At 43.4% G+C, this 26,421-nt stretch overlaps 1 protein-coding gene across 2 annotated transcripts in view; it reads right to left on the reverse strand.

Annotated features, from left to right (window-relative positions):
* The window catches only part of PAPOLG (poly(A) polymerase gamma), a 522,398-nt gene that overhangs the window by 213,362 nt on the left and 282,615 nt on the right, over positions 1 to 26,421 (reverse strand). For both annotated transcript variants that reach the window (XR_013596236.1, XM_078649302.1), the window contains exon 7: positions 15,000 to 15,111. Coding sequence is in view for 1 of the 2 variants with exons in the window: in XM_078649302.1 (XP_078505428.1) it covers positions 15,000 to 15,111 (112 nt within the window). In the remaining variant the exon portion in view is untranslated. The remainder of the gene's footprint in view (positions 1 to 14,999; positions 15,112 to 26,421) is intronic.

The following is a 26,421-nucleotide window of genomic DNA, read 5'->3' on the forward strand; positions in this document are numbered from 1 at the left end:
CAAATGAAGGGTGCTACAGCTATTGTCATGGGTCTGTCTGCCTTTTATGAAGCCTGATTTATCAGGGTGGATTTGAATTGGCATCATATCCTCCAGTCTCGCCGCCAGTAACGCGGAATAGAGTTTGGCATATAAGTTTAGAAGTGCAATGGCCTATAGGAGGAATGGTTTTATTGATTTTTTCCAGGCTTGTGGATGACCGTTATAACGGCCTCCGCCATTGATTGTGACATGGTAGGGCCCTCTGCCATCGCACCGAATAACTGCGTGAGATGTGTAATGATGTCTGGAGCACACGTTTTGTAGAAGTGGGCCGTCAAGCCCTGGAGACTTGTTAGGTTGAGTGTTGAAATCGCTTTCCCTACCTACTCGTCTGTGACTGACACATTTAGGATATCATTCCAGTCCTGGGAGACCTGTGGCAGATTCAGTGATTGTAAGTAGTGGTGTTGTGCTGTTGTATCGATGTGATCCCTTGTATACAATTCCTTATAGAATGCCCCAAATGCCTTCGCCTTATCTAGATCGGAGTGTGACATGTTGCCTTCTGTGTCGCTTATGCCATTAATGTGTTCTTTCTCTCTCTTTTCCCGTAGAGTGTGGGTAGGTGTATTCCTATCTTGTTCCCCTGTGCGTAAGAGATGCAAGTATTTTTTTATTGTTTTCGATTAAATAAAACCATTACAAAAATACACATTAATACAAGTCCTATATATTAAAACAGGTAGAGTGAGTTTCTAAAAACGAAAGTTTCCAGTGTAAAAAGCGCCCTTGTTGAGATTATGCTGAAGAGGTTCCAATATCTATGGTCACGGATTACAGTTGCGAAGGCTAAAATCCTTATGTATTTTTTGTGTTTGCGCAGGGTGCAGCTGATTCTTGCTTAGATTCTACTAGGAACAGGAATTTTACTAGCTTCCCATTTAGCTACGGGTCCTGGGGGGGCAGGGGGGACAGGGGGGACGGGGTCGAAGCATGCAATCACAGCCGGTCTCAGAATTTGAATACCTTGTTCATTAATGTGTGCTTTGATTAGTCCTACCCTTTCCTCTTAATTTGGTGCAGGAGCATATTAGGGGTTCTAAATCCTCAATACCATTCATGCATGAGTTTCCATATTTCTCGCTCTGCCAGGGTGTTATGTATCATTTTAGGACCCTATTGTAACTTTTCAGATTCATGCCCTTAAATAGGTATAAGTCACCATATCCTTATATAGGCATAGAAATCATAACCATATTAAGGCATAGCTCATGCAGTCCAAATACGGCATGGCTACTTACACTAGTTCCGAAAATCTACAACGATTTCTTCGAAAACTGCTTCGGCAGCTAGGGACTTTCCCTTGCTCGAGAACTGACTTGTCCAAGAACTCATGGAGTTTTCAAAGAACTGAGACTCTTTGATGACGTTATTATGTCCACCTTTACGTCAAACTAGGTACCTTCTAGGTATAAATATGCCCACACTTGCCATAGCAAACACATGGTGGTTTGGAGCATTTCAACTATCTACTTGCCCGACGCATCCTGCTACAGAAAGTGTCAAAGGAAGCTGACCCTCCAGCAGACAGACGCTGTCTTTTCTCCTGCCGAGAAATCCAACTCCAGTGTTTCCAAGCTACCCTTGCGGGTTGTTGGAAAATAGAGTCCCTAGACTGACCTTCTCCATTCTAAACTAAGGTACGGAGCTGATTAGACCCTAAGAGAAATCTTGGACAGATTCTTGGCAAAAGAATACTATATTCATGCTAGACCTCACTTACTTCCTCCCTCGTACTAAGCTTAGGTTAGGTACATTGGGGTAGGCGTATTTTAGAAGCACCAGTTGAGTACTTTTAGCCTCTGTTATTTATGTATGTATTTATCTATGGTTTAGGAACCATACAATGCTCTTACAGTATTTTTTTCTACTTTTTCTACTGTATGCATTATATTTTACAACCAGTTTTACGATTGTAGCAGTTCATTTCTTATGCTTGAGAAACAAGACTGTTCAATAAAACCTTTTATTGAAAACGCTGGTCTTCTATTTCTCTGCACCTCTGGTGAAACGAAGCATGCACGATTGACTGAGTGAAATATCTATCTATTGTTTCCACGACTCTGAAGATCAGTTTTATCTTGGGGAAACAAAGTTGTCATGTTTATGCGGTTGTCAAACTAATCCCTTCTTGTGAATTCGAGAAAGTTTCTAGTGACCTCTGAGCTAGCTGGCACTCACAATTAAGTCTAATATATTAGATAGAGACCTAGTCGGCCTCAGGTTACGTCTAAACTATAGGATATATTATTCCTATGCGCAGAGTCTATTGGGAATATAGGAACTACACTACAAGGGAGGACGGTGGGGTGTAGCTGGTAGGATTCCTAGCCTTATTTTAAAAATTGTTCTTTGGTCTTCCTTGAGGACCCCAATTTGAAGTATGCCTGTTGCCAAAGTAGTTTATAGCCGCTCTGTCATCCAGGAGTGGCTCCTACGGACAAAGGCAGCTTTGTCTTCGGCAAGAGAGGTCTTTTTGATTACCTTATTTACTACTCGCTTGAAGAGCGAACGGGTAGTTTGGGTTTCCCATAGGTCGACTAATCTAGTAGTGGCGAGAGAATCCGCCAAGTATTTTTTAGCCGGCGAGATGGATGGGCTACAAAGTTCTTGCCAGAGTGTATGGTTCAGTGTATTCCTGGGAGAGATCTTAATTTTGTGCCAACACTTGATATTGGAACCTTGCAAAAAGTTGTTTGGTTAGGCCAAACTCCAGTCGAATCTGTGCAGGTGAAACGTAGGCTAGAGGTTTAACATAACCGTATACACTTTGGCCATGGTGGTATCCAGCAGTTTGGCGTCCCTGCCCCTCAGTTTCGCTGCCACATGTAATAGAGGGTGGAATTTTAGCTTGCGCTACCCGGAGCAGAGGGAAAATAGGCCCGGTTAGCTTCACTTTTAATTGCCTTAGTGTTGTTGCTATGGCCATCTTAATGGCCTCGAGTTGGTTGGTGAATTGGCCACCCTTGTCAATGATCACCGCAAGGTATTTATAAGTGTGGGTATTCACAATTGTTTTTTTTCCAAGAACCAGGAGTGGGACAGTAGTTTCCCATCGATTGTCAAGGTTTTTGTTTTACTGGTGTTCACTTCTAGGTGATTTCGACTGCGCACTTGTGCATTTTGTTAAGTAAACGTTGCAGGCCACCTGGAGTGTGGCTTGCCAGAACAACGTCATCCACATAGGAGATGCTGGAGATGGCTTTGCTGCCAAGTCGTGGAGCGTGCGCGTTGCAGGTGCTAAGTGCTGATGTCATGTCTGCTCTATAGAGGTTAAACAGCGTTGGTGCAAGCAAAACATCCCGGTTTGAGTCCTTTGATTGTTGGTATACGCCGCAAGAGTTTGGTGCCGTTGCCTAGTTTGACCTGTATCCATTTGTTGATGTGAAGATGTATTAGGAGGTTTAAAAGGGATTCCCCAGAGTGCCAATTTCCTCCACAGTATTGCTCGATTGACATTATCGAAGGCTGCCTTGAAGTCGATAAAGCAAAATTGAATTGCTGGTTTAGATAGTTTTGCCTTGTGGATAAGTAGTGACATAGTTAGTATGTTAGTTGATGTTTCAGTGTCTTTGCGGAACCCTGTATGGTGTGGAGAGATTATTTCATTCTCTATTGCCCAGTCCTTTAGCAGTCAGTAAGATTCCGGTGAAGTATTTTGCCTCCGTCTAGTAGTGCAATCAGACAATAGTTTTTTGGTGAGGTTGTGTCGCCGGCCTTATAAATTGGTGAAACTATGGAGCCCTTCCACAAAGCGGATAGGAGCCCGGACTGTTTGACGGTATAGAAAAGGGGGGGGGGCAATTTTTCTGAACAATATTCGGGGTCTTGTTTGAAGAGAGCTGGTGGAATCCAGTTTAGCCCCGGTGCCCCTTCTTTCCTCCCTTTTGAGATTTACTTCTTAATCTGTTCCATTTTAGTCTTCCTCTAAATTCCTTGTGGTTGGGGTGGAATGAACTAGTTGGTTATCCGGGATTGCTTGTGATCCAGGTGTTTGATGATTGAAGTGAGATTCTAGAAAGGTTGTCCATGAATTCTGTGATGTATGATGTTAAGCCTCCATGTGCCAGTTGTAGAATTTTGTTGATTGTAAGCCAGAAGCGTGCGCTATTGATTGCTGTGGAGTTGTGGTAGAGTTTTGCCCAAAAATCGTTTGTTGGACCGGTTGATGTCCCAGTTGAGTTTTTTGATTTTGGCCTTTCTTTTGCGAAGTAGGTGGTTTAGATTCTTGTCTCCTGGGCAGAGCCTCAATGATCTTAAAAGTTTGTTTACAGATTTTTAAAGTAGTTTCAGATTGGTCCCCTGTGTGCTCGTGGCCCTCCCTGCGACTGTTGTATCGTTAGGAGGGGAGTATCTGGCTACGGTTGAGAAGGAATTTCCAAATGATGCCATGAAATTTTCCCATATACTAGTCGGGGTATCGGTGGAGTTATTGAGATCTTATAGCAGTGTTTTCCCCGCCAGTAGCACATCTCCGGAGTTTACTAGGGACAATTTAATCCTTTTAGTTTATTGTGTGGAATGGATGCATGCAGACAGGATTAGGCATCGATTTTTGTGGAAATGCTTGGATTGAAACTTCCTGGGGCGGATTGTCACTGTCCCCTTGGTCTCCTAAGTGGAAACCTGGTAAGTGTTAAAAACAGAAAGGGAGTAGAGTGTAGTCTACGGAGGAGTTTGCGAGTAAAACAAGGCAGCCGGGAGGGGAATAGTCAGTGAATGTTCCATTTAATGCCCTTAGGCAGATGTGCTCTGGGTCTTCTAGCAGCTCTATACCAGTCTTGGACTGTCTTTGGCGATTGCTTTTGGTTTGAGCTGGTATGTTCCAACAGAAGGACTGGACCTGTATGTTGTCGTTTGATGATTTACCTAAGATTTGTTGGTTTAGATCACCAGAAAGGATAAGGTTGGAAGTGCTGTGCGAACTTATGATTAAGAGCAAATGTTCGATTAAGGTTTTTGACTCCTGCTTTTTCCGTTTCAGGTTTAAGTATGTGTTAAGCAATAGCACCTCCTCCTTAGAGGCGTTTTACAATTTAGGTGGATCTCAACAGCGTTTACTGATGGTAGAGAGGATGGAAAGTTTTGTGCGCTCTCAATTTTTGATATGGCAAAGTAGGTGGCTAGGCCCCCTGATAGGAGGCCATGTTTTGATTTCCTCAGTGCTGGAGTGTGGAAGCAAATGCACCCCTGTAGTTGGTATGGGTTCACAAACCACGTTTCCTGCAGTAAGACAATATCAAAGGTTTTTAGGTATGCATGGAATTAGACGTCAGCTACCTTACTATTCAGCCCGCTGATCTTCCATGACCATAGCCTCAGGGTTGTTTGGTAGTGGTTTTCCTGGATTTTGTGAGGGTTGATTTGTCATTGTGACTTACTATGTTGATAGTACTAAGAATCTAGGAGTTTGCGGGGAACATGGGATGATTGATGCCTATGTGTACCCACTGCCTGCTCCCTATGGGGTGACCGACCTCGGGCTCCCTGGAGCACGAGGATGTTCTCTCTATTGCAGTTTGTTCCCTGCCACTTAGTGGAGAGTAGTGGGAGAGGGTATCCTGTATTGTAGTACAGCGAGGTTTGTATGCCTCATGATTTAAAATTTCCCATTCTTCCAGAACTTTATTTGCAATTTGAATTGAACCCCAGGTAGCTTTAGTTGATTCCCTGTCCAGGGCCTTTTCTGCCTTTATAAATTCTATCGACAGAAGACCAGTTGTGTTGATGCCTCTTAGTGTTGGTATTGCAGCTAATAGTTAGAGAATATTCCCTCTATTCAGGGTGTCGTAAAACACTTTGGAGTCATACTCTGGGGTGAAAGAGTAATACTAGAGTTTGTTGGCTGCTGGGCTGGAGGGGCTCTGGAAGGGTCTTGCCCTAGGTGGCTTTCCCCAAAGATGCTGCCAGATTAGCCCGCTGCAGTTGTTAGACTTTGGGCTTTCTCGACGTCAGAAACCAAGGGAGGCTTCTGTGCAGGGATCTGTGCTTCTGTTTAGATGTTGCGATAAGGGAAGGCCCGGGTACCCGGTTGGCGTTATTGATGTCCCGTGCAACTGCCCCTTCACCTCCATTGGGGCTATATTGTCATCAGCGTTTTCACATTTCGCTACCTTCGTCACTGGAGTTGGTGCCCGAGTAGTACTGTGCTTTGTGTGCTCATTTGCCGTGGTGGTTGTATTATGGTGAAGGCTCTGTAGTGGTGATGGAAGTGAATTTGGAATTACCTTGTCCCATGGATTGGCCCCGTATGCTGTCAGCGTTTCAGTTGGTGCCTGCGCCTTGTTGAGTTCCTGCGTGGGAGTGTCACCCTTTCTTCTGTCACTGGTAAGAGTCGGCCATAGTTGTAGTCTTGCGGACTAAGGCAGGATTTTTTTTGGTAACTGGCGTGCCAGTTAGGCTGCCCAGTGCCACCGCGTCAGCCCTGAACGAAGCTGTTGCCGGTTGATCAGCATTCTGAGCAGCCGCAGCTTCCTTTGGCTGATTTGTTGTTTCATGTGCTGTTCAATCATGTGCTGTAGTTTCATGTGTAGTTATCTTCTGTGGTTGTTTAGTGTCTAATAGGGGATATACGGCTATGTGACTAGGGATTGTTTTGTTTCGGCCTTTCCCCCGAAGTTGGCAACGTTGCTTGGCGTTTTGAGCTGTAGTTAGATCCTTTTGAGGCTGATGTGTCCCAGAGGCCCGGCTGGCCCCTCGTCAGCTCGCTTGATTTGAGGCAATTGTGTTTTTAACTGCGAGATACTTTATAAATAGTCCCTTGGGCGTTGCTTTTTCTTGGTTAGCGGTGTCTTTTATAATGTGGACCCTTTGGCAGACCCTCTAGAAGTGTGAATACATTGAGGGAAGGGAAGAAAGTTTGTCTATAATGGGCCCGCAGCTACAGTTCAACTTGGCCTCCTGTTGGGCTCTGCTGATTAGTGAATTTAATTGCCCCGGTTTGTCATCTATTCCCCCTACCAAAGACCCAAGGTGTCAAGTAGTGTCAATTTCAGGTCCATTTTGACGGACTGGTAATGTAGCACATCAACAGTTCTTTGCATAGTGTTTAGTAGAGTATCCCAGGTGTTGTAGGCTTGGTGAGTCCAAGGGGTGGATTGTGGGTCTGTGACGTGAAGACCATGTGCTTTTGGCTGCTTTGTGGCCCCTGTCTTGTTCAGTGCTAATATTGGCCGTGAGCAGTGTCGGATTTTTTGGAGTGTCCAAGGAGTAGAAGGCCACCTCCTGGGATCCTGTAAGAGAAGGTGTCATGTGCCATGCGAGAGATGAGGAACTGGATGCTGCGCATGGGACCATACAGAAGGAAAAGCTGAGTGCTATGCCTCCTGCGCAAAGTGTCTACAACTGGCCCCAGTTAACAAATTCAGGTTGATAACCTACAGCAGTAATCACCAAAGGAAGGTTTGGTGGTCATTTGGAAAAACGCTTGAAACATGTTCCAGCCCACATAACTTTTAGTGTATTTGACCTGCACACCGTATGAATCTAGTTTAATGTGAAAACAGTATTCTTAGATTAAGTTTAATATTTTTATACTTGGCGTGCTACTGCGTAATGGGGTGTAGCCCCAACCCCTGGGCAAGATTTACCTATGTGAGGAAACGGAAGAATCCGAACCTGCGCAGTGCACAGCTTGTTCCCCTAAGCTTTCTAATGTTTTATCTTTGTTACTCAGTTCTCATACCTGCAATAAATCTTTAAAACCAAAACAAGTTTTCAAAGTATGTTTCTTATTTCATCCATGTATGTTACAACATTTTTTAACAAAAAACATTGTTAATGACAAACAATGAGTACTCTGTACAATATTAATTGATAATGCTAACAATTTGAAACTAAAAAACGACCCAATGCATTTCGGGTTTGAAAAACCCTTAAGGAATGCGTTACTTACCTGTAACAGCAGTTATCCAGTATTGGTGTCTTTCATAGATTCACATGCCTGAATCATTCCCCGTCGTCGAGATGGGAGCCCCGGTAATATAAAAGTAATGTCCTATAGACATACATAGAGAAAAGTAGGCCTAAAGGCCTTGCCTTAGTAGCCTATCTATGTCCTTTTGTAAAAAGGACCAAATTCCTGAAGGTAGCCAATCAGCTACCACCTCCCTCTAGAACCTTCCTGCCAGGAGCCTCAGTCTCTCAGATTTTCGTACGCACCAAGCTAGGTAGACGTAGTGAATGTTCTGGAGTGAGAGATGAGTACTTCCTGGGGAGGTGGGAGGGTTGCATGTGAATCTATGAAAGACACCAATACTGGATAACTGCTGTTACAGGTAAGTAACGCATTCCTTATCCAGTATTATGGGTGTCTTTCATAGATTCACATGCCTGAATCAGAATAGCAAGCAATACATTATGCACATTTGCGGTGGAACATAAGAATTAGTCTGAGATAAAACATATCATACGACTATATACCATCAGTAACACAAGTAATAAGTAATAAATGTGCATACCATTGCAGGACGGTGGGAAGAAGGAAGGCTCATCTCAGTGGAATAGATGGCGAAGTACAGCCTGGCCCACGGCTGCATCCTGCAACAGTTCTGTATCCAGGCAGTAGTGCCTGGTAAATGTATGCGGCGATTTCCAGGTCGCTGCTCTGCAAATGTCCAGAATCGGTACTCCAGCGAATAGTGCTGCCGATGTGGACACAGCTCTTGTGGAATGTGCTCGGACTGTGGAATGTAATGGACGTCCGGCTTTGTCATGGCAAAAGGTAATTGCCGCTGATATCCATCGGGAAATGCTTTGCTTAGAGAGTGGCATGCCTTTTCTAGGTCTGCTGAAGGCAATGAAAAGTTGATTTGTTTTTCTGAAATGTTTCGTTTTGTCCAGATAAAATTTTAGACATCTCTTGAGGTCTAACGAATGGAGGGATTTTTCAGCCACAGTACTGGGGTTTGGGAAGAATGAGCGAAGTACAAGTGGTTCATTGAGATGGAAGTCCGAGGGGACTTTCGGAATGAAGCGAGGATTAGTTCTTAAAATGACTGTCCTCTCTGAATTGCATGAAAGGATCTTGTATAGAAAGCGCTTTTAGTTCACTGACCCTTCTTGCTGATGTTAAGGCCAAAAGAAGAGCAGTTTTCCAAGATATGTATTTGAGATCAGCCCTATGTATGGGCTCAAATGGATGTTTCATCAATTGGTTGAGTACTATATTAAGGTGCCATGTTGGTGGTACACGTCTTGGCCTTGGAAAAGATCTATAGAGTGCTTTAAGAAATTGCTTGATCAGCCTGTTGGACCATAGTGAGGGACCTCTCGAAGTTCTTGTAAAGCGTGAGATTGCCGCTAGATGAACTCTAATGGAGGCATGTGCAAGCCCCGTTTGCGCCAGATGTAGTAAATACGGAAGTATTTGCTCCGGCGTGATTCTGAAAGGATGGATATTGTTGTCTGAACACCAAATACAAAAGCGTTTCCATTTCAAGGAATAAGTTTTGTTTGTACTGACAGCCCTTGCTTTGGCTAGGACCTCCTTGCACTCCTACGGGATGTTTAGGTGACAGAATTCTCTGTACTCAGGAGCCATGCTGATAATCTGAGAGATTTCAGATTCGGGTGGAGTACTTGGCCTCTGGACATTGAGAGAAGAGTTTGGTGTTGACGTAGTTGGATCGATGGTCGAACAGACAGGCGACGTAGGTCCGTGAACCAATGTTGTCTCGGCCAGTATGGGGCAATGAGAATCAAGGTGCAGTGTTCCATTTTCATTTTCCGAATGACTCTGGTTATTAGGGGAAATGGCGGAAATGCGTACGCAAACACGTTGCGCCATGCGATGGAAAATGCATTTCCTAGTGACCTGGGTTGGGGATGCCAGCTTGCGAAGCTGTGGCATTTGGCGTTCTCCCTGGTGGCAAAGAGGTCTATGTGTGGTGTTCCCCATGCCGAGAAGATGTCGTTGAGAACTTGTTGGTCCAGTTCCCATTCGTGTGACAGTGACCGCTGTCTGCTGAGAGCGTCTGCTATTACGTTGTCTTTTCCTGGGACATATTCCGCTGTCAATGTAATGTTGTTGAGCAGTAGCCAGTTCCAGATTTTTTGCGATTCTCGACAGTGTCAGAGAATGCGTCCCTCCCTGCTTGTTCAAGTAGTGCATTGTGGTTGTGTTGTCCGTGCGCACAAGCACTGCTGAGTTTTTGATGCGAGGGAGGAATGCTTGGAGAGAGTGAAGAACTGCTCTCAGTTCTAGGAGGTTGATATGTAGGGTTTTTTCCCTGTCCGTCCATTTGCCACTGATTTGCAGATCCTGAAGAACTGCACCCCATCCCTCCAGAGAAGCGTCTGTTATGACGTGTGGAGTTGCTGGTATCAAGAACGTTAGACCTTTGGATAAGTTCTTGTTCATCGTCCACCACAGCAAAGCCTTGGTTATTTGTCGAGTGATGACTATGTGATCCTCGAAAGAGCCTGTACATTGGATCCACTGTTTGTTCAGAGCCTCCTGAAGGGGGCGCATTCTGAGTCGACAGTGAGGGATTAGCAGAATGCAAGAAGACATCATCCCTAGAAGGGATTTGAAAGTTCGGACTTTGATGGACTTTTTGGAAGACACTGCGGTAGCCAGAGCCATCAGTTTGTGTTTTCTTTCTTGAGATGGGAAGGCTTTGGATGAAATGGTGTTTAGAGTTGCCCCCAGGAATGTTATAATTCTGGTGGGTTGCAAGGTTGATTTCTCGTAGTTGAGAGTTAAACCTAGGAGCTGGAAAATATCGAGACAGGCGGTTGAAGACAGCTGTGCATCTGTGAGAGATGGTGCTTTCACCAGCCAGTCGTCTAGGTAGGGGAAGACCTGGTGATTCTGCTGTCTTAGAAAAGCTGCCACTGGAGCCAGGCAGTTCGTAAAAATGCGTGGTGCTGATTTGAGGCCAAATGGTAGGACACAGAATTGTTAGTGTTGACCTGCCACCTCGAAGCGAAGAAATTTTTTGTGGCGATGGTGTATTGGGATATGGTAATATGCGTCTTGCAGGTCCAAAGACGTCATATAGTCTCCCTCCTCTAAGGATCCTAAGATTTCCTGGATTGTCACCATTCGAAACGATTGGCTCTTTAGGAAGACATTGAGTGCCCCGAGATCGAGAATGGGCCTCCATTTCTTCTTTTTCTGCTGAATTAAGAAGCAGGAATAAAATCCCTTCCCTTTTTGGGCGGATGGAACTCGTTCTATTGCTCCCTTCTTCAGCATGGAAGAGATTTCTTGTAGGAGCAAGCGAAGGCGCTTGTGTGGAAGTTTGCGAGGAGGAGTTAACGGTGGGATTGAGTTGAATTCCAATGTGTGACCATGCTGGATTAATTGGAGAACCCACCGATCCGTCGTTATCGATCTCCAGTTGTGGAGGAAATGTGTCAATTTTCCTCCAATCTTGAGAGGACACGACGGTGTGGGGAGTGTCTGCTGAAATAGTTCATTGTCGTCCGCCGGTCGTTCTCTTCTGGGATTTACCCCTGAAGTTCGCTCTCCCGTAGGAGGTCTGACGACCTTGTTGTTGCTGTCGCTGCTGATATTGTGAGCGATTTTGGTTGTAGGAGTAAGAGGATCTTCCTTGATAGGATCCTCTGTATGTTGGTTGACCTCGTCCTCTGTTCCCACGAAAGGACTGAGTTTTAAATTGTAAAGTCCCGAGAGCTCTTGCAGTGTCCGTGTCTTTCTTGATCGTCTGCAAGGCTTCATCTATCTTTGCACCGAATAGATGTTGTCCGTCATAGGGCATGTCCAAAACTTTGGTTTGGACCTCTTGACGGAAGGACGTTGCTTTGAGCCATCCTTGTCTGCGCAAGACAGCTGCGCCTGCTAGCTGTCTAAAGCCTGTCATGGCGACATCCACAGCTGAATCAATGATCTCCGATGCGGACATCTGTCCTTCTTTAAGGAGGGACTGGACTTCATCTTTTAAATCTTCCGGTATATCTGTTAGATACGGAACTATATCTTCCCATAATTGTCTATTGTATCTGCCTAGCAGAGCAATGGCGTTGGCCACCTTTACAGTCATGGCAGACGTTGTGGAGAATCGTTTGCCGATGCCATCTAATTTTCTGCCTTCTTTGTCTGGTGGTGCTGAGAGTGGCGAGGATGGATTTCTGGACTTCTTTTGAGCGGCTTGGGTGACTACCGAGTCAGGCTTGGGATGCGTATTAAGGCAAGTAGGTGCAGATGTTGGTGCCTTATACTTTGTATCAAGTCTCGGCACCACTATAGATACAGAAGCAGGTGTTTGCATGAGTTGCTGACCCTGTTCCCAGATGTAATCTATTATGGGAATTGACCTCGCCGATTTCTTTATAGGATCTTTAAAGTCATAAAGAAAACAATCGGTTTCCTTTGATTCCATGGTCATGTGGAATCTAATGGCCGCTCTCAATTAAATTGTGGAATCCGCCGATATCCACTGGTGGAGAGTCTGAAGTGTTGGGTTCCGGCGTGGCTGGTGAATGAGCGACGTAATCCTCTCCGTCTCTGTTTTGTGAGAGGTTGTCTCTAACCTCTCCTTCTTCAGGAACATCTTCGTCAGAAGATTGAACGTTATGCACCGCTTCACTGTCCTGCGTCATAACCAAAGGTGGTGGTCGCGACCTAGGGGAGTGGTGCGGTCTGGATGACTCGTGAGGCTTCTCTTTGGACGAGGCTGCTGGTGATTCTGGGAATTGTTTCTTGTAGTCTGTGATCAAGAATTGCAAGTCAGAGACTATTTCAGCCGGCAGGCATATCAGAGTGACTCGAGTATGTTCCTGTATCTGCGTAGTTTCTTCCGTAAAGATGACATCATCTCCGTCCTCGTCAGTACTCTGGCATTTGACATTGAGATCTGATGGACTTGCAGCTTGTTCGAAGTGGGCATCATCAGATTCATCAGTTTGAAATAAGCAGGCTGGAGGTAGTTTTTGAACCCTACTGGGTGATGTCAATGCTGGTGGAATGGGCAGTTTGGTAATCATTTTAGATGGTATCAACTCCGCTTTTTTCCATGGTGTCGACGATGTCGTCGTCGACGATGAGGTAGTCGTCGACGATGAGGTCGTCGACGGTAATGAAGATGGTTTGTCTGGCGTCGACGAGACTTGTCGTCGTCGTCGGCGATGTGATAGTCGATGGTGTGGTCGTCGACGGTAACCTCGCCGTCGAAGATGTTCTCGTCGTCGGCGGTGACTTCGTCGTCGGCGGTGACTTCGTCGTCGGCGGTGACTTCGTCGTCGGCGGTGACTTCGTCGTCGGCGGTACTCTCGTCGACGACACACCGGATGTCGACGGAATCTTCGTCGACGGTGAAGGCGTCGTCGACGACTTTTGTTTTATCGCCGTCGACGGTGATGTCGACGAAGCTTAACAAATGACTGCTGCTTTTTTATCAATGCAATTGACGACAGTGGCTTACCCATCGTCGACGATTGGGTGGTCGTCGTCGTGGAAGCAAAGGCGGACAACGCCATAGTCGTCGAAACTGTCGTCGTGGACGTGGAGACATATGTCGTTTTTCTTGAAGAAAACGTCGGCGCGGTCGTCGACGAAGACTGCGATGGCTTTTTGAAAGTTGCTGGTTCCTTCCCAGACGTGTCTGATCTTACCTCCGAAGACTTAGAAGTAGTCTTTTTGTGAGGGACGTCTGAATGGCTAGGGGAGGCCTCCCTTGGCCTTTTCAAAGAGTTTTGAAGAAACTGAAGCCATTTCACTGCCCTCCGAGGACAGCACATCATCTCTGGTTTTAAGTCTGTTTAACCAGAGGAGCAGTCGTCCTTCTCTATCCTTGAGAGTTTTGGTAGAGAAAGTTCTACAAATCCTACATTCCTTGACAGAATGATCTGGATAAAGACAGTAGAGACAAGTCTCATGTTTGTCATCAATGTGCAGTCTCTTCTTGCCACAAGAGGAACAGGCTCTAAATAGTCCTTTCTTCTGTTGTTCAGCCATAGTTGATGTGAATAATCCAAGGTTTTAGTGGAAAAAATGAGAAATTCAAGAAACCTGAGGAGAGCTCAGGTGGGGACTCCCTAGCACAACGTGCGGTAGAAAATCTGAGAGACTGAGGCTCCTGGCAGGAAGGTTCTAGAGGGAGGTGGTAGCCGATTGCCTACCTTCAGGAATTTGGTCCTTTTTACAAAATGACAGATATGCTACTAAGGCAAGGCCTTTAGGCCTACTTTTCTCTATGTAGGTCTATAGGACATTACTTTTATATTACCGGGGCTCCCATCTCGACGGGGAATGATTCAGGCATGTGAATCTATGAAAGACACCCATAATACTGGATAAGGGGTACATATAACACAATATCAATGATTTGGAGCTTAAGAAGAAAAACGGATAGCTGCCTCCGTTCAGAACTAGAAAATTATATATATATATAATATATATATTGGGTAATCAAAGATACAGTCAAAGATCATAGGGTTTGCACACTATATTGCCAATGCTCGACGAGAACGAAAAGAATGGCGGTCAAGTGCAGAAGTATGAAAATGAGGTGTATCAAGACGGCATGAAAAAGAAAAACGTATGTGTGAAAAGAGCATTAAACACGCTTGTGGAAGAAAGGAGCTTTACATTCCCACCACATGCTATTATACCCTACACCAAAAACAAACACTGCTTCCTTTGGAGACCCCAAAGAATCATCCAATGCCTGCCATTTTTTCAAACTCTCTGGTCCTGAATACTTTGGCATTTCCCTTCTGGCATTTAGGTTCTTCCACTGGGGCATCAGATTTCGTAATGCTGCAATGCCCTAAGATTATTACTCATCTGAAATGCAAACCAAGAACCTCAACTTAAGCGTTCTTATGGTAAATAAACGACTCTATAAACATTACAAACACATAGAAAATGTATTTGAATCCATCATAGTTATGCTGAATGTATAGTACGTAACATTTCAGATAAACAGACAATTCAATTTAACATGAAAATAATCCCACTGTAGATTGGCGCAAGAAAGAAGAAATGTTACCATTTAAGCTTCTTATACACCGTATATCTAGGCTCTTCAAACGTGAATCATCTCGGAGATCCAAATTGTCAGGAATAGTCTGCATGGCCAGTCTTGCAAATACAAGATCAATCTGAAAAAATTCCATAACAGATGACAAACTTTAAATTGTTTACTTGTTTAACTATTAAAGTGCTACACATTTTGCTGAAATATTTTAAACCGTCCATCCTTCAATCGCTTTTCAAAGCTGTCTCGCAAAGCGCAGCCTTCCAGTCCTTAAACCTCAGGCAGGAAATAGACTTCGAAGGTTGAAAGGGGACATTCTGGTAAGCATAGTTTCTTGGCCTTCCATAAAGTAAATAGGCATGATTTATATCTGTGCTTTTATTGATATTCAAACAGACTATAATCAAGATATTTCATATTGTAGCAGCAATACTTTTTCAAGAATGTGTGCTATTATGTATTAAACAGATTTTGATCTTTAACGCTGTTGCACACTCCTACCAATATGGATTCAAAGAACCATGCGGGTGAAAAAATTATTCTTCCCCGGAATAACCTATAAATGTGAATGAACATTTGAGCAGATACCCATCTAAGCATTTGATAATCATCAATACGTTGCTATTTTAAGAAGCAGTCTGCATTTAGCAAATAGCCCCTGCTATATGTTCCAAGAAGACTACTAAAACCAGTCTCTCAAAGGCAGACAGCTTGATCAAACAGCATGAAACGGAAATGGATACTCCTCAAGTGTGATTCAAGATCTGATGGTCAACGTCACAAACTATGGCAAAAGAGGGCAGACCCAAAGGCCTAGATCTAGAAACTGGAAGCAATGGGTCTTACATAGAGTTGCACTGTAGAGCCGAACTTTACAAGGCCAAAACCTATTGGGCAAGTATTGTGAACTGGGCGGGGGTGGAGGGCCTGGAGGCAGGCTGTATAAACCAAATAAAAATATAACTATACAAAAAATGCATTATAGATTGGGGCGAGGTTTGCCCTTTTCAGCTCAATAATACATTAAAATGACGAAATCCTAAATAAAAATTAACATGCTTGAAAACTTTGAGCTGCTGGAGCTTTAGTATGAAGTTTCTGTTTAAAGAAATGGAGCCACGTCAACAGAATGACAGTTCAAAAACATCTGTATACAGTCCATTTACGGAGACCACATCTCTCTAACCGCCTCCAATGAGAAAATCCATATCAAAAGAGGTTACCCTATACGGCACTCCCCACGTCAATGCAGATGTTCCTGATGTACCTCTAAAACTGACTTAAAAGAAGACATTGGCACTGTAGATGCCCTTTCAGGAATTGGGACTAGTTAATGTTCATTTAAAAATGACATTCCTGACCAAATATTCTAGCCATTCGTACAAAATACAATAAATACACAACAGGGTTTCATTTTATTCAATCAATCAATCAATCTTATTGATTTGGAGCTCTAAGAGTTCCATATATAAAGAAGAAAAAATACAAATAAAATACAAATTTAACAAATCATCCAGAGCTAAAATAACTAACAAAATAAAATGTATATAAAACCATAAATTCCTCAATTTTGTTGAACAAGATTCAAGCAGCTAGCTAAAACTAAATGTGCAATTACGCAGAAATTAGATCAGTTTCACCACTGTAATGGAATACTGATAAAACAGTTTAGGTCAAGCTATACCGTTAAATGCTCTAAAAAGTTTAACCTCTGTATACAGCATCTTAAATTTCTATATATAATATAAGTACAAAGTATATGCAGAAACCCAACAGTTACAGTTTGTCATACATACTAAATTCATAAGCGTGCATAAGATAGTTGAAAGGGCAAATACGAAACATCCTGTAACAATTTTTTAAAATAAAAAGGGAATCTTGCTCAGACGGACCCCAGGGAAAAATACAAGCAGTTGCCTAAAAGGTGCAAAACACATTCATTATGCAATGCAGTCTACGAAGCAGCATACATGTTATCAAAAGTGCAGGTGCGTAAATACTGTACTAATTCCATTAATCCTTTGATCCTTTAGGGGGTGGGGGGGACACAACTAATTTAGGATGTGTAATCCAGATTGTACCATCAGATTCTATATCAAATATATAATACGAGGGCCCTGCAATTCTAATTCTAATATAATATGTAGTGAATATTGTCCACCTAGGACTCTCATCAGCATACCACAGCCCACTTCACACTGGGTCGGATCTAAAATATATTTAAAAATTGTTTAAAAAATATGTAAATTTTAAACACACACTTGTTCAGAAGGGTGGGCCAAAAGGAAATTTCGGGCCTCCTCAGCTGTGGTAATGTTATATTTGAAATACAATGGCCTCAGCAAACATCGTGTTGGTGTATGTTATGTTATGTTACCCGGTGTTTTGTAGAGCGCTCAGCTACTCAGAGTGTCCCGGCGCTTTCAGACCTATCAAAGGTGTAATAGGGGACAGAAAAATAAAACCTGGTTTAAATCCTGTACCCAGCTCCAACATAGGTGACAAAGTCTGTCCTGCCTGGCTAATCCCTCCCACACCTCTGTCATAATTCGTTGGGGCAGCAGATTCATCCTTAACAGGATAGTTCTGCGCACCCAGTGCGGGAGATTCCATAGAACGTATGGTTGAGGTTGTTTATAAATACTACTCCCAGCTATTGTATCATTGCCGGATTGACCTATGCACAAGGCAGTATCTTTCGACAGACTACATAAATGGTCTTTTTAATTAGCATTTTCAAAGCTTTTTTGGTAAAGAGTCTTCGCTGCCAAGCCCAATACCAAATAAATCTGCAGCTTTAACATAATTCCTAAAAACAACGCTTTTCCCCTTCAGGCTTGCAAATATTTCCTGTCTTATTGCTGTCCGTAAAGGGTTTTCAGCGCTGTTCAGCAAGGCATTACTCCATCTTAAGCATGCAACCGTGGCGAACACATAGGTCGAGAGCAGACCAAATTCAAGCCTGATCGCCGCTATGGGGGCTGCTCTATTCAAACTACAGATCTTGCGCCAAATAAGAGGTGTGGCGCCGCGGCCAGGGCGACTGACGCTGGAATCTGGGGACCACGGTTCGATCCCCGGCTCCGGCGGCAGGTCAGCCCAGCACCATGTGACTCTGGGCAATAGCTCGCTTAATCTTCCCGACGGCCCCCCAGCGCCTAGAGACCCTTACGGGTGATTGTGCGCTTTACAAATGTGGACTTTACTTTTTATATGCCCCTCCGCCTTCTCAAAAAAGGCCCACTGCTGTTCGCAGTGAAATGTAGAAATCCCAGAGGGTAAACTTCAAAAGCACACTAGGTGCTAAGCATCAATATGCCTCCACTTTCACTCAACTCAACCAACTCACTTATCATACATCCCTGTAGAATGTGCCATATATATTAGAAATATTACCATAAAATATGAAAATATTGAACAAGTGTATTTGTTACACATAATAAAAGGTATTTCATATGCAAATACAAGTACCCAACACATCAAGTCTGTTCTCAAAAGTTAAAAACAAAAAGGGGGGGAGGGGGCATCATACAATGCACATAGATCTGCTGTTCGTCCACTAGTTCACAAGCGTAAGTGCTTGCGGGATTTTAATTTTGGATACTGATAAAACGTGTGCAACGTGTCTGCCAGCAAAATTGATAAAATCTACCAATTGCGCATGCCTGAGATATTGCCATACTTCAGCATTGGTCAATAGGATCATTGCTAGAACATTTGCTTGTAAAAAGTCTTCTCAACGGGTACAATTTCACTACATCCATTTTACCTTTCCCCAGTAACCAGTGCATATTTTTCACTATTTTACATATTTCACATATTTTCTACACCCCAATATCTAAAAATCAATCATTTTACTTTTTGCTATATTTAAACAAAAATTATCAGCATAGCATGTGAACTTAAGGCACCTTTGAAGGCCTATCGGGGTTAGATCCCCTAGGATGGCGTCATCTGCATAAAGTGGACAACTCAATTTCATTGTTCCTAATTTGGGGGATTCCCGTTTACACAGTCCGGCCCTACTCGGCAGGTCATTAATGTAAAGATAGAAAAGGAGAGGGGCTAACAGGCAGCCTTGCTTCAATGCCTTACAAGTCTACTTTAATCGACAGGACCCGATTTCCCACCATCAAAACCGGAGACCAAGTTGAGGATTGCAATGCTATAATCAGTCTGAACAAATGCATAGGGATCCCCATTGCTGTCAATTTCCTCCACAGGGTCCACCGGTCTACCCAGTCGAAAGCTGTGGGGAAATCTATAAAGGGGGTAATATTTAATGTGCCGCTATGCTTCCAAAACCCTGCTTGCTCTGTCGGGACGAGGTTATTTCTGAAAGCCCAATCCTGAAGATGGCGAAGGATGCTTTTAGCAAACAATTGTCCAGTCACATCTAACAGTGCAATTTGCCTAAAGCTGGCAGGGGACGTTCTGGGACCCTTTTTAGGGCGAGCCCTCATGACGCACTGCGTAGCAGTGCTCGCGTAGACGAGCCGTTTTGTAGGGGTTTTCAAAATGGACCTGGAAATTCCACACAGCTCGTGTGTGTTATTCCCTTGGTTGGGCCTGGAGTGCATGTTTTTAAACAAAACACGCAATAGGCCATAGGCGGTCGCGTAGCTCCGCCCATGGCCTATTGGTGTCTGTTACGTGCACCAAATCCCATATGTCTTCAATTATCGTGCTGACAGGGGCGCGATAAATGAATATATATGCCTGCAGTGGCTGGCGCGCGCGCACCACTCACTGGCTGCTTTTTTTGTATCCATTTAACAGGGAAGCAAGACAGTGTCTCCTGCAACCTGCCACTGCGCACTGGTTTTCCTCGCTTTTCTCAGGATATGAGGAAATGTTTAGAAAATTCAGCCTGCTCGCCAGGACCAGACTCATGTTTTTATTAAAGACACCTTGTGTTAAATCGGACTCCACAAAATAACCCGGCCGCGTACCCCTCCTGCCGTAGCTGCTGCTCTGAAGATTTCCAGACGGTTTGGCTGGGTTCGTCTTTACCACTGAGGAGCTTCCTAAATTCGCTACGTGCAAATATGTTTTTTTCTGTTTACAAATCAAAACTGCTGGTTGCAACTGGATTTGTGCAGCCACCCATTCTCAGGGTCCAGAGATGTCATTTGTGTTGTCTGACATCCGTGAGGAGGACTGGTTTATTGATGCAAAGAAGGGTGCTTGGACAAACTATGCCGAAAGAGTGGGGCATGGGTAGTTTTTACCCCGCCCCATACAAAGTATGCTCTCTCCACCAACCTCCGCAGTAAAATGGACACTTGCGCGTAACTTTAAGGATATTGTCCGGTCTTCGCCTCTTTGCCAGGGGAACGGATTCTCTGTGGTAGGGGGGGGGGGACTCTTCGCTGCATGAGGGAGTGCTGCTGTGGGCTGAACAAGCGCCTACAACACCCAGGAGGCTCTGGGGACCGCCACTGATTGACCGCCCCTCCTCTTCCGGTTGCGGAGTCCTTATTTTGCGACATTTGTTTCCGCCGCGTGGAACGCGCGTGGACACGCCGGGCGAAGTCCGGGCAAGGGCGGGCAGTCTGTGGCCGTCCGGGGCAGGACGAGGCAGGGCTGGGCCACCCCTCCAATATCCCTGAAAAGACGTGAGCAGGTACTGTTGACACCGATCTTGTATCACGAATAATGGGGAAACGGAAAAGTACGGAAGGGGGACTGAATGCTCCAGTTAAAGTAAAAAAGCCAAGGAAGTCAAAGAAAGCCCTAAAACACGCAGGGGAAAACTGCGTTATGAGTCGCATCGAGGGGCTGGTGGAGGACTGAACTCTTACTCAGGACAGATGACCCGCTAAACGGGAATGTTGTAGCAAATGTGGGGAGAGTTACTGAAGAGCAAAGGGGGACTGGCAAACAAGGCCCTATAGTAATCCCGGATATGTTCTTAGGGAAAAAGCAGGGCAACAGTGTTCCTGCAGAAGCAATTGATTCTCCATGTACAAATGTGATTGTTAATACAGATCTAAAATTAGTAGCAATCTGCCCACCAGTAATTGAGCCTATTCTAGTTTGTAAAAACAGATTTTCTGTGTTAGCTAATATTGATATCCCTGATGCGGAGACTGTGGCCCAACTAAACCAACTATGTCCCTCACATTCGGTCTCAGGAATTGATGATATGGAACAGGGGGGGATGTATAGAATCTTCTATGTCTTCTATTACCCAAGGGGCCAATAGCGTTGCCTTAATCAATATAGTAAATAAACTGTGCAAGACAATAGAGGACATGCAACTAAAGATTGAGTTTTTCACTAGCACAGTAAATAAAGCCATATCTGGTGGAGGTACATGCTCAAACTGCTGTATGGTAACAAAAGCAGGGCTTGATAAATCGTTAGCCAGCCGTAATTAGTCAGGCACAAGTACCCTGATGAAGGGGGGGAATAGAAATGAGCAAAGTAAGGAACGAGCACTGAATAATGGTACAGTGAAAGGAAGTAAGGGGCCTCTGCTGGCCCAACCTAAAGAAGTAGTTGGGCTCCCAAATACAACAGCTAGAGATATATCATCTGCCCCTAAACACGGACATAGTGCCAATACCAATACCAACATACCCCCCCTTACGGTAGGACGACTTTTTTTGCCACCAGAAGCAAATGACCTAGTGGTAGTTCTTACGGGTGTACCACCGCTGAAAGCTAACATCCATGAGTCAACTGAGGACCTAGTGAGGAAGACAAAATATTGGCTAGACTAACCAGTGGGGAAACAACCTTAAAGTATCGACTCACATTCTGATGGCAAGGCGCATAGCATGGGTAGGACCAAATGCAAAGGAAATTGAGGGTGATTGCATAGTTGTTAACTTTAATAGAGGGGATTTAGCAGGGAAAATATGCAGGACTGCTCACCTTAGGGCTTAGGGGCTATTAAGGTTTTACCCCTGGCCTTTTTCTATCCACTTCACCCAGATTCCGTCAATATGCAAATAACGTAAATAATGGGGGAATAGTATTTGGCCCCCAATTTGCTAGGAGTATAGTAAATGTGCGAGGGGAAACACAGATTGCAACTAGATCACCATCACCTACCACCCTTGATGAGAATGACTGACTGGACATAGGGATTTTTAACCAGAGTAGTCAGAGTAGCCATCCAGAGATTTCCAATCCCCATGGGCAAAGTGAATCAAGCAGGCCCAACTTCGGTATCCTGAGCTGGAACATCGCCTGTCTAAGAAATAAAAGAAGATGACCCTAAATGGCTGGAATGGATTAATCTGTATGATCTTGTAGGGCTCCAGGAAACCTGGGAGCCGGAGGGTGACTGGTGGTTGAATGGTTATACATCTTTTTCCAACCCGGCGGAATTGGTTCCTTTTGGTAGAGCTAAAGGGGGGCCCCTTTTGCTATTTTCTGTGAAATTACCGTGGCTGTATCAAAGGGTTGAAGTAGGCACACCCCATTGTTTAGCAGTGGAATTGAGGGAGTGTAACACTATAAAACTTCTGGTAGTAAACTTTTATAATTCGTCAGATTGTTCGAATGGAAATGAACATTAGCTGATTTTAAAATTAAGGATAACAGAGAAAAGCAAACCACTTATTACCCGATTATTCTTTCAGGGGATTTTAATATACACTCGTGTGAGCAGGATTGTCAGGGGGATCTGGATACCGGGGAGTCCACAGCCTATCCTACACCCCATTTTGAACATAATAGACAGGGGGAATGCTTGGAGGAATTCCTAGCGGCAGTGGACCTCTATGAACCCAATATATCAGAACAAATTAACAGGACCCCGACGTTTATTGGTAGGGGTAGTAGCACTGTTATTGATTATATTTGTCACCCTTGTTGTCTAGTGTTATTTTTTATGGGGCAAGATACTCACATTTTAGTGATCACAATTCGGTTATTCTGGAATTAAAAAATGAATGTGGTCTGGTGCAATCCGGGAGACACATGAGGGTAGAGGTCAGCATTATAACAACTGATCAGGGAAGAAGGCTAAAATGGACAAAGATAATCCTGGAGATTTTTTAGACACTCTTTTGACGGTAAAGGCCATGTTAAATATATGTCTGGATTCTACATCTGGGGATATGGTTGTTATTGAGGCCTTCACTGCCATTTGCAAACAAATATCCTCGAATTTAATGGCCCCGGTAAAAAGGGGGCAACAAATGGCCGAGAAATGGTTTGATACCACATAGCCTTTTAATGAGAGCGATTAAACAGACCCCACAAAATAGGACTAATGTGGCCATACTTAGAAAGGATTACAAGTTAGCTGTAAGGGCCAGGAAAAAGGACATTAGAACGGAAGCTTGGGAGGCCTGGATGTCGGTTGAGGTCTTACAGAATAGCCGTAGTTTTTGGGAAATTGTAAATAAACCATTTTTTCCCGAAAACTGCAATAATGTGGTAGAATGTAATATCACTGAGGCACAATGGTTAGAACATTTTGAGGCTATATATATATGATACCCCCACATCGTCTGATCCTGCCCCTTAGGCTGTTCCAAGAGATTCAAACCAGCCTTTGCATTTTAAAGAGGAGGAAGTAGTTTTGGCCATTAAGGCCATGTCTAGTAAAAAGGCCAGAGGCCCAGACTGTGTCCCAGCTGATTTATATAAAACACATCCAGTTTTCTGGGCACAAGTTCTGACAAAAAATGTTAATACTGCAGCAAAGAGGAATCATCCACCATCCTGGGCCACGTCTATTATAGTTCCTATTTTTAAAAAGGGCAACAGAGGAGATACCCGATGTTATAGACCAATCTCTTAATTGATTCGACCGTAAAGGTCCTGGGGAGGGCGGTTTTAGGTAAAATGAAAGGATGGCTAGGTTAGAATAATGTAATATAAAATTCTCAATATGGTTTTAGAAGTAGCAGGGGGACTCAAGATCAGTGCCTTAATTTATCCCTGTTAATTGGCAAATATACTTCAGCCAAAGGGGGAGTACTCCAGTTGGCATTTATGGACTTATCGTCAGCTTTCGACCTGGTAAACAGGTCAAAAGCTCTGGACGATCTTCCTAGAGATGGGGATAGAATAAAGTCTTGTTCACTTCCTAGCTGACCTGCATCAGAACCTTATTGCATGGGTGAAGATCGATCAAGATGGGAACTGCACTAGGCACTTTAGTTCTGGGCGTGGAGTACGACAGGGTTGTATTTTAGCACTTTGCTTTTTACTCTTTATATCAATAATTTAGACAAGTGTTTAGATATAGCCGGTTTAGATGTCCCCAAAATTGGTCAGGAGCGTTGCCCGGTGCTTCTGTACGCAGACAACGCTGTTTTGTTATCCCGCACAGCGGATGTATGACGTTACGACGCCTACCTTAACAACGCCTACCTTTACAACGCAATTTTTACAATGCAGGATCCTTTACAACGAAAGTCTTTACAACGCATGCCATTACAACGTAAGTATAGGCAAGTATATAATATTAATAAATGTAATTAATTAAAATGTTCTTATTTTTTTAAATATATATATATATTTTTTTCCCATCACTTACAAAAGGTGTCCTTCAATAGGAGACCATCTCATACACAGCCACTTTACTAAATTTAACACCATGCAGAAAAAATTGGGGATCGATGGTTTTTTCCCTTGCAGAAAATGCAAAGCCTGCAAATTTAGTAAGAAAATGACTAGTTTTGAAGGTGGACCAGGGGGCCCGAGGTCAATAAGGACCATTAAGAATTTCTATAATTGTAATTCTGAGTATACTATATATTGTCTAGTCTGTCCGTGCAATAAAAGATATATAGGTAGCACCAAGAACCCCACTAAAAAACGAATTTTAGAACACATGAGGGCAATTACCAACAAGGACCCAACATACCCCGTCGCAAGACATTTTGAAATTTACCATCAAAGCAACGGGGATCTGTTGCAATATTATTGCATTGACGGGGTTAAGAAGCATGAAAGGGGTGGTGACAGACTAAAAAAACTCAGAGCTAAGGAATCACGTTACATTATAGAACTCCAAAGTAGGAGTCCGGCTGGACTCAACAATGATGAGGAACTCTGGACACACCTAGAATAAACAGTGGCAATATGATGTGTAGAAGAAGCAGCTACATTGTAAGTTCAATGGTATACCATATGTAAAAGAACTGTAAGATAACTGTAAATTAATGCAAAATATGTGAAGACACTTATTCCATGAACGTCGTACATTCCTTATTTTCCATATAGGAATTGTAAATGATAGGAATATCCTATAACAGCAATTTTTGTTGGACATTTTCATGTAAGATACAGCCCATACAGGGCACAATTATGCTAACGCAGAAGGTCGAGTAACATGGGAATTAGACCTGATGTTTACTTATCAGGTGGATATTATATGATCTCCCTTCTGCCTACTATGATTAAGATTTGAGACAGGCAAAGTATAATGCAGATAATGTATTTGTTCTGCTTACAAAAGTATACTTGTCTCATGAAATGACTTTTTAAATCCTTATATTTTGGTTTACATATTTCGTCAAATTTTGTAGCACTTGCACTTTACAAAATGAAATTGTTATTGCATTTTATACCTCCTACAAGATGGCTCCCATACAAAGTGTTATTGTTGGTTTGGGTTAAGAGTCCATCTTTTGTTTTCATGGCTATGATGACGTTTTGGAGGGTTCAAAATGGTTGATTCACTAAATGCTAATCGACATTGAGAAAGCCGCGAGGCGAAACGCGTCTGTCGAAGGGGATACGGGGGAGAGGACCTATGCACTAAATAAAGCATCTTTAGCTTTACAACGAGCTCCGTGTGTGCTTTTCATTGCAGCAAAATTTGAACCGTTTTTGCTTTGTGAAGGATATATATATATATATATATATATTTTCAAAATAATGTAGGTGTTTTATAATATTTTAACTCCATAGTGGAGTAATACTAGGGTAAGTGCTGGATAGTGTAGGGGTAAAAATTACTATTCTAACTCCAGGGGGTGTAATAGTAGGGTAGGTGCTGGATAGTGTAGGGGTAAAAATTACTATTCTAACTCCAGGGGGGGGGGTGAAATAGTAGGGTAAGTGCTGGATAAGGTAGGGGTAAAAATTACTATTCTAACTCCAGGGGGGTGAAATAGTAGGGTAAGTGCTGGATAGTGTAGGGGTAAAAATTACTATTCTAACTCCAGGGGGGTGTGATATTAGGGTAAGTGCTGGATAGTGCAGGGGTAAAAAATTTAATTAATAATAAAATTACTTACATTAATTTTTTTAATGATATATTTTTTTTAATTTATTAAATATTTTATATTTAATTATTTATTAAAAATGTTATTATAATTATATACTTACCTATACTTACGTTGTAATGGCATGCGTTGTAAAGGCATCTGCGATGTAATATCATGCGTTGTAAAGACATTTGTTGTAAAGGATCCTGCGTTGTAAAAAATGCGTTGTAAAGGTAGTTTGTGGTAAAAGT

This window comes from Lissotriton helveticus, chromosome 6, assembly GCF_964261635.1.
Source record: "Lissotriton helveticus chromosome 6, aLisHel1.1, whole genome shotgun sequence".
In the NCBI taxonomy this organism is placed as follows: domain Eukaryota; kingdom Metazoa; phylum Chordata; class Amphibia; order Caudata; family Salamandridae; genus Lissotriton; species Lissotriton helveticus.